Source organism: Peromyscus maniculatus, chromosome 8, assembly GCF_049852395.1.
Source record: "Peromyscus maniculatus bairdii isolate BWxNUB_F1_BW_parent chromosome 8, HU_Pman_BW_mat_3.1, whole genome shotgun sequence".
NCBI lineage: Eukaryota > Metazoa > Chordata > Mammalia > Rodentia > Cricetidae > Peromyscus > Peromyscus maniculatus.
The window spans coordinates 52,351,167-52,360,375 of record NC_134859.1 but is presented as its reverse complement, the minus strand read 5'-3'; the positions used below and the strand labels follow the sequence as shown (position 1 = coordinate 52,360,375).

The following is a 9,209-nucleotide window of genomic DNA, read 5'->3' as shown; positions in this document are numbered from 1 at the left end:
AAATTTACATAAGAAATTCAATAAGCCTGAAGGCAGGAAGGAACAGGGAGCCTGTGTGGCCTCGGAAGATTTTGGGCTCCTCATTACGTGTGGAGCAGCCCTGGAGATGTCCAGATGTAAACGGGCAGTGACGTTTGTGTCTGTCTCCTCTAATCTGTTCTTCCCTGCTGGCAAAGCCTGAGGACCTGTGCTCCATGCTCTTGGTAGCCTTAGAAACCACACAGTGCCCTCACAGACAGGCTTACCACATTTTGTCACTAGATGGCAGCCATTCCAATAGGTAGCAGGTGGGGAAGCGGTACACATTAGCCAAGGCATGTCCTTTCAGGGGGGGAAAAGTCAGGAAAAATGCTTTTGAGAACCATTTAAAGAAGCAAGGTGGAATATTCATACAAAGCAGACATTTTTCTCCCCCATCATGCAACCTGGAAGTTCCCCTTTGATGTGTGTAGAATAGCTTTACAGCCACATCTCTCTCTCTCTGTCTCTCTGTCTCTGTCTCTCTGTCTCTCTGTCTCTCTGTCTCTCTGTCACACACACACACACACACACACACACACACACACACACACACACACACACACACTTTCCTTCCTCCCTGCCACTCTATCCCATTCTCTGTGTTCCCAAAGAGACGACCACATTGACTCTGGAAATCACACTGGCACAAAAGCCCATCTGGGAGTCCTTTCCAGACTGATCTTTTGACTATTAAGGTTTGAATGCTTGCCACATGAGGGTTTTAAGATTTCCAGGGTCCTTTATCTAGTGGTGTTCATGCGTTTTCCCCTGAATGTTCAGAATTCACAGCTAATGGAAATGAGCTATGATTTGATTCAAATGTGTAAAAAAAAAAAAAAAAAGAAGAGGTGGAAGAGGAAAGAAGGGAGGGGGAAGGGAAGGAGGGAGGGAGAGAAGGAGAGGAGGAGGGAGGGACACAAACCTGCCTTTCCTGACTCTTGCCTTTCTGACATTTTGTCTATCACCTTCCACTTGGGCCTCCAACTGGAAAAGGTGGAGAGAATTCTGGGAGTCGTCCAGACAGAGGAGGGCTGAGGGACCCACGGAAAGCCTTAGAGACAGAGACGAGCCTGCTACTGGCTAGGAGTTTGCTCTGAGGCCAGAGTGGTAAAGAACAGCTCCTGACCAGGTAGCCGTGATCAGGTAACTTGGCTAGAAGGCTTGGCTCTGTCTTTAACTTGCTGTGTAGCCTTGCACAAAAAAACTTAACCTCTCTGAACCCCACTATTTCTCAGCTCTCAGATGAAGAAGTAATGGCACCTTGGGAGGATACTGTGAGTTCAAGTGAAACAGGACAGGGGATGGAAGATATTGTAACTGTAAACTGCAGTGGGAAGGTAGGGTGTAGGTTAGTAAGTGGTGGGTCATGAATTCCATGGAAGTATCCAGGTGATCAGAGCAACATTGTGCTCAGAGCACAACAGCCTGCTCCCAACACGTGGGCAACTGGGAGGCACCAACCTCTGCGCTTTCTACCCATTGTTTTGCTATTGTGTAGATATAACTCTCAACACTGAATGGGCTTTTGCTACAGACCTTGGGTCTGGAGGTGTTGGCTGTGAGACAGGCAAACTGTCCTTGTTCCCTTGGCATAATCAGAGCTCAGAGGTGGCCCTGCCTTTGTGGCTAGCCTCAGCACAGTTTAGAAAACTTTGATGCCTCAGAAAGAAATGCTGGCATAAAAGATACCCACCTGGCATCCCGACCCATCCTCTCCAGCTGTCCGAACCTCAGTCCGGCCCTGTGCATGGAGCAGACTCCTCGGGATGGAAAGCATGCCTTACTTTCTCTTCTGGGCTTGCTGAGGAAGTCCCAGGCAGCCTAGCCGTCTTGGGGTAGGTCTGGGAAAAATCTCCCAAGATTTCAGGAGGGGCAGGCGGGGGATGAGAAACTTGGAGATTCAGTAGATCGCTGTAGAGCAGCTCAGACACTCGGCGGCCTGCAGGGGACTCGTGCAAACACTTCCTCTCTGGACAAGGAGGAATGCAGGAGGCCACCGCCTGCGGTACATCTTGGAGTGCTGGAGGGATGTGCTTGCACTTGTGAAGGGGCGCCCCGGAGGATGAGGCCCCAACCAAGCCTGGCAGTGCCCAGTAGAACGAGAGAGGGGCCCGTACCCCGGATGCGGGCACAGCCGGTGGGCACCCCTGCGGCCCAGAGGACCGGTCCTCTCCAGTCCCACGGGATGCGTCTGCTCTGGGGCCCTAGGAGGCTCTTCCTCACCCTGCTTCTGCTGGTTTCCATCAAGCAAGTAAGAGCAGATTCTATTCCTCATTCTTCATGTTAATATTATCAGTTGTGCATGTTTTCTGATTGTAGAAGCAATTTAGGCCCCTTGTAGGCAATTTGGGAAGAAGAAAACCATATTAAGAAAATGATGCTCAGCCGTAACCACAGCGTCCTATTCACTGTTCATATTTTGGCTCCCCCCGCCCCAATCTCTTGTCTGTGCATTATTTGCAGAGCTGAAATAATGAAGCGCAAATTATTTGTGTCCCAGTCTCCCCTTTACATTCTTCTAGAAGCATCTTCCACGTCCACTTTGATGAGTGGCTGCTTGTATCCCCCTGTACACTCTCCCTGGTTTGAGTGCTCCCAGGAAGTGCACATTCCCGGGTTTCAGTGGTGACAGGGAGTGTGCCTTTTTTTTTTCTTCTTTTCTCTTTTCCTTCGTTCCTATTGCAAATGCTTAGAATTTTTTCTTTATTTTATTCTATAGTCTATAATATTAAAAGACACAGAATCCAAAGACCTATCAGTGTAAGTTACAGATCACAGTGATCCCACCAACTGGAACTCCCCCTCACTCACATTTGGGGGCTACACACCCAACACTTTCCCACTGTTCACTTACATCCAAGTGAAAACAACAAGTGATGCTTGCTATATTTATTTTGTGGTCTGATTTTTAGCAGCAAACACATAAAGAGCATGAACGCACCAATAGCCAAGTGGCACTGAGTTTGGTATCATGCATCCCCGCTTCTGTGATCTCGTTCTGTGCTCTCAGTGCCCCTGTGAGGGAGACTCTCTTGTTAACCCCATTTTACAGAGGAGGAAACTGAGCCTGTGGGGGTTGTCACACTGCTTCACATTCATCAGTGCAGACCCACCGTAGGACGGCGAGGGCTCTCTGAGTGTGTGAGCACGTGCTTAACTGATGCCTCTAGTTAGGCTTTTCAGTAGCTCGCTTTATTCTTATCGGAGGAGGTTAGCCCTGGGCCTTCTTCCCTCTCCAAGGTCTCGTTTCTTCAGCGCTGTGGTGGAAGGGACCCTGCCACTTACCTCGGTAGAGAAGACACTGTAGGGATCGGCCGTCTTTCCCCTTCTGCTTCCTAGCCCTCATACGCAGCTTCAGAATGAAAACAGCCTGAATCCAGGGAGGGCAGAGGTGCCAGGTCTCATAAATGTCCCCTTTCCCAGCCCTTCTGCCGGAGACTAGACAGGCCAACAACATTGCTGCTGACTGGCTGCATCTAAGCTCTCCCTCGGGCTGCCTTCATCTTTCATGTCCTGTCAGCTCGGGGACAGTTGGTGGTCTTGGGGAACCTTGCTGTGGTGGCAGAGTCTTACGAGGAGACTCTATCCCCAAGGAGCAGCTGACCTTGGCCTGCTGTTTGCACTGTGACTGGTGGTGCCGTTGGAGGGGGAGCTGGTGGCATGCCATCCTTGCTTGCAGGCTCTGGGTATCCCTCTAAAACCCCAATGCATCCGGCTAACTGCTGCATTCTGCTCAGTTTCTGTTCACATGTGTCCAACTGTCCAGCACCCACCCACACTGCTGCAGCCCTGGCCGCACCACTGGAAGATGCCTCCTTACACCTCCTCCTGTGGAATGCTCACAGGCAGCCCGTGAGAAGAATATTACTATTGAACCCATTAAACAGATGGGCAAAAAGCTCCAGGGAGTTACACGATTGCCTTCCCTCACGTACACTCATGAGCCCGGGAGCCATTGTGTCTACCCGGCGGGTGGTGGCCCTGTGTTCTGTCTTCTCTAGCACTCTTGGGAGCTGTTGACATATGACTATTTATATATAATAACAGCAGCGCCTGCAGTCCTTCAGGCCGGCTGACAATGCTGACCAAATCATACCTAGCCCTTTTACTCTGGTGTTTTCATATCAAAACTGCACTGGGGGTAGCGGGTGTGTGTGTGTGTGTGTGTGTGTGTGTGTGTGTGTGTGTGTGTGTCCTTGACCCTTGTCGCTTGGACTGTGTGTTCAGAGACCCTGGCTCTGTCTGTTCTGCAGCATGTGGCTGTGATGCTGATGAATCTCCCCTTGATTATCCAACTTTAACCTCAGAGTCTTTAGATGTTTATACATTACTAGGCTTTGCGTAGACATTCGTGAAATTCGCTCACACATGAGTTCCCTACCTGGAGATATAAATGACTGTGGCGTGTGTGTGCTGGCAGGAAGTCTTCATAAAAATTCACCTAATGAGAAATTCTCAGAGATACTTTAATTTCTAAATGCAAGTAGCAGAGTAGTGCTAGCTCACACCCACCCACTTACTCATTTACCTCATTAGGCACAAAAACTATTAAAGGGACTCGGAGAAGTGGATTTCATACATTGATGGTTGATGTATGAAATGGTGCAGGGTTAGAAAAAATTAAATTGGCAAGGATAAGCAGTTTGGTGGAAGCTTTTAAAAAACCTTTAAAAATGTGTATATTCCCTGACCCAGGAACTGTGATCCACATGCACCCTACAAAGAAAGGTCTAGCTAGGAGGATTTTCATCATGGACACCCATTAGCAGCATCCGAAAGTAACTTTGACTTTCTATGCTGGAGGATTTAAAAATTAAATTATAACACATTGGCTCCCCGAACTATGTGTGGCAATTAACGGGGTATTGAATAAAAGCAACAATAAAGCAGTTTTAAGTACATCTTGAAATGGATGTGTTTTCTAGGTGGAAAAATAAAGTTTGCGTAGCAATATGGCTTCCTTTTTTTGGTTAGAATAAAACAGAACAGAAAAAGAAGCAAGATGAAACATGTGTGGAAAGAAGGGTCTAGAAGGGAAGGTGCTCCCTGGGGATGAAGGTTGTGATCCCCCTTTCCCCTGTTTCTGGTTCCCTGTGCCTTTCCCTTTCTTTGTTCTGTGGTGCACTCATTCTCTAACAAAGGAAGAAAGGTTTTTCCGTAAGCAGGTCAATAAAGGCTCTCCTCCCACACACACCTTCTTGATTTCTTCTCAGTTATGGATACATGCTGCCTATGCAAGGAAAGAGGAATAAAGGTCAGGGAGGACCTCTCTGTGCGTCTCTTCTCCACATTACGCTGGGAACTCAGCTGAGGTTGGCTTTAGACATGCCTCTCATCTTTCTGATGCCTTTTAAATAAGTTCCTGGGAAGGCCGAGTTTGTCTAGCTCCCCTAGGCTGATCACATTTAGTGGTTTGTTTTGTTTTTGTTTGGTTGGTTTTTTAGCTCTAATTTGTTTTCTGCTGTGTGTGTTTTTGTGTATTGTTTGTGTGTACGAGTGTGCATATGCTCAGGCCAGAGGTTGACGCCAGGCATCCTCCTCCTCCGTTGCTCTCCGCCTTGTTTTTTGAGACAGGGTGTCTCACTGGTGCAGGATCTCACTGAATCGGCCAGACTAGCTAGCCTGCAAGATGGGGCTCCCTCTGTCTCCTCCTCCCTAACTCTCGGATTACAGGCATGTAACTCTAGTATTACAGGCATGTAACTCTAGGATTACAGGCATGTGACTCTAGGATTGCAGGCATGTAACTCTAGGATTACAGACATGTAACTCTAGTATTACAGGCATGTAACTCTAGGATTACAGGCATGTGACTCTAGGATGATTACAGGCATGTAACTCTAGGATTACAGGCATGTAACTCTAGGATGATTACAGGCATGTAACTCTAGGATTACAGGCATGTGACTCTAGGATTACAGGCATGTGACTCTAGGATGATTACAGGCATGTAACTCTAGGATGATTACAGGCATGTAACTCTAGGATTACAGGCATGTGACTCTAGGATGATTACAGGCATGTAACTCTAGGATGATTACAGGCATGTAACTCTAGGATGATTACAGGCATGTAACTCTAGGATGATTACAGGCATGTAACTCTAGGATGATTACAGGCATGTACCCCCCATGCCTGGCTTTTTCCATGGGTGTTGGGAATCCAAACTCTGGTCTTCCAGCTTGTGTGGCAAAGCATTCTACCAACTCAGCCGACTCTCCAGCTCCCGCTTTTCTGCTTTCTCCATCACCATCGGTCCCGGCAAAGAACAAGGGAGCCAGGAGAACTTTAGTCCCAAGACTGATTTCATAGTCTCTCCTTTAGGTGGGTCTGAGGAAGGGGCCCCAGGGCACAAATAGCCCTTTAGGCAAGGGAGGGTCTGACTTTCATGACTTTGAGGATTATGGAAACTTGTTGATTAGTTATTAATTCATCTGCTGAAATTTTTGAAAGAAAATATGAGTCAGTCAAGCTCCGATTAGGATGCTTATTTCATTAAACGATATCTTAATGAACTTACTTGGTGCCTCTTGGGGTCCAACTAGAAAGGAACTTTATTAGCAGAGATTCAAAACTCACTGGAAAATGAAGCTGAGATAGTGCCAGCTATTGTATCCTTATGGTTCCTCCTTATTGGTTAATCTCATGGTCCCCAGACTGTGTGTCAAGATGCCCAGGACACCACGGTGAACTCAGTGGGTGCTATGAGAAATTTTAATTTTTGGAGGAAACAGTGATTGCGTCACCTTCCAGACACCATGCAAACTCTTAGCTCAACATATTCATGGCTTCTTCTGTATTTGTAGTGCTGGGATGGAACCCAGGCCTTGCACATGTCAGGTAAGCATGGGGAGGAGCTACAGCCTAAGACCTGAATTTAATTCATTGACAGGGTCTCATGTAGCCCAGGCTGGCCTTGAATTCACAGTGTAGCTAAGGTTGGACTTGAACTCTTGATCCTCCTGCCTTCCCCTCCCAAGTGCTAGCTGTGCTCCATAACACTGTGTCTGCTTGACTTACTATTAAACCAGGAAAAACATGGTGGTCTGCAGGTACTGTGCTAAAAAAAGCAAGTACCAAACAGAACAGAACCAGCATGGAACAGGAAATGGAGGTGGTGATGTCTAATCCCATCCTAAAGTTTGAGAAATTGTGCAATGCCCGATAGGTTCAAAGTTGTTAAGATATAAATATTTACAAACTGTTGGGACTTACTTACTTAATAAACAGGACCTTAGCTTTTTTTTTTTTTTTTTTTTTTGGTCTGGGAATGCCTTGGAAAATTACTGAGATAGTTAAGGGTGCCACAAACTGAGAAATTTTGGAAACCTATGGACCAATGACGACAGCACAAGCCCTTTTCCAAAACGTGTTGTATATGTGCATGTGTGTGTGTGTGTGTGTGTGTGTGTGTGTGTGTGTGTGTATGTGTGTGTGTTGTGATCCTCTAGGAAAGATATAGAAGGAACCCACAGACCTCACTGGGATTGCCAAGGTGTTGGGGGAGGGGTGTACTGAACAGAGGAGGGAGAGCAGATTAGACAAACTACTTAGGTGGCCAAACCAGACCACCCATTAGTTCTAGACGGGCTCACTATTTTGGGGACAGCGGTTGGTTGCATATGTTTAATTAAACTTGAATGTCTTCAGGGGGAATATTTCCCAGTTTTCTAGAGGCTGCTCTGTACCTCACTGTTGCACCTATCGTATGAATCTTTAGCAAATTGTGAATCTTCGGATCCCCCTACTCCTCCTCAGCACAAGGGCTGACACACAAAAGTGTGCTTCAGCAAGATGTCTCCACTGAACCGCAGAAGAGAAAGGCCCTTTGGGAAATGGAAAGAAGGGGGTCTAGGTTCACAGCAAGGGGCTGGTAGACTAACTTCCGTTACTGGAAAGCTCTCAAATGAGCTGCATCCCCAAGATTCAATGGACAAGACAGTCAAGGTCAGAAAGAAAAACATCCCGAGGCCTCAGAACAGGGGTGTGTCTCCTTGGTGGTTCTGGACACACACACACACACACACACACACACACACACACACACACTCAGCAAGATGCTTTTTTTTTTTTTTTGAGGAACTGCATGGTCTCAGGAGCACTCAAGCATTTCTGTGCAAGTGTGTGAAAGTTTGGCCTGACTGTTTTACATTCCCTTGAAATGTCACCTTAAAGATTTTGGAAAAAAAATCATATTTTTGTCAAAACAACTATAGTTATATTATGAAGTAAATGCAAAACTCAGAATTATTTTTAAGTAGAACATAAGACACCAAGGAAATTCTATTTCTTGGTATGGGCTATTTACTTCAGAAGGCAATTTAAAGACCAGGGTGTGAGAAGACAGGACCACAGCTGGACTCGCAGCTACTTGGTAATGATCTTTTTTTGTTTGTTTGGTTTGGTTTGTTTCTAAGACAGAGTCTTACCATGTAGCTCAGGCTGGCCCAGGACTCATAGTCCTCCTGCCTTAGCCTACTGAGTGCAGAGATTTCAGGCGCACACCACCATGCCTGGCTGTGACCATGTTTCTGTGTGCTTAGGTTACAGGATCTCTCCTTGAGGAGACAACTCGGAAGTGGACTCAGTATAGGGAGAAGTGTCTTAGAGACTTGCTCAATAAACCTTCTGGTAAGCATGCGCCTTAGTTACCTGTGACTGTGTAACAAGCTGCCCTCAATCATGGTGGCTTAGAACAATGTTCGCTTGGATGGGACAATTATAAAGTCTAACCAGGCTGGGGGGGGGGTTGATAAATATAGACTCACTTCGTATGCTAAGATAAGATGGACTGTATGTAGGTGAAGTCGCTCTGATTGAAGCAGTCTGCCACAACACACTTACTGCCTTGCCACCCAGCATGAGTGACTCCTGTAGGTTGACCTGGGAAGCTATTTAGGTATGTGGAGTTCCCCATCTCTTGGGGGTGTTAGCTGGGTCTGAACAATAACACAACTTCTCTTTTCCAGTCTACACTATGTTTAGAGCATTCTAGCAAGTGTGTTGTAGGTTAGCCAGTCCACAGCCTTGCCTGTCCATATGTTGACATACTAGGTGAATACACATACTACATCCACAAAAACAACAACCACAAAAACAAACAAACAAACAAACAAACAAAATCCAAGCCAATCAATGAAAACAAAACCATAAAGTGCTTCTGAGCATCATGCATGGATAACAGATAA

The 9,209-nt window shown here is 46.6% G+C and overlaps 1 protein-coding gene across 1 annotated transcript in view; it reads left to right on the top strand.

Moving 5' to 3' along the window:
- The first annotated feature begins 1,966 nt into the window (after nt 1-1,966).
- The window catches only part of Glp2r (glucagon like peptide 2 receptor), a 57,676-nt gene continuing 50,433 nt past the window's right edge, over nt 1,967-9,209 (top strand). Inside the window, exons 1-2 of the mRNA XM_006973504.4 lie at nt 1,967-2,272; nt 8,565-8,652. Coding sequence (XP_006973566.3) covers nt 2,084-2,272; nt 8,565-8,652 — 277 coding nt within the window. The 5' untranslated portion in view covers nt 1,967-2,083. The remainder of the gene's footprint in view (nt 2,273-8,564; nt 8,653-9,209) is intronic.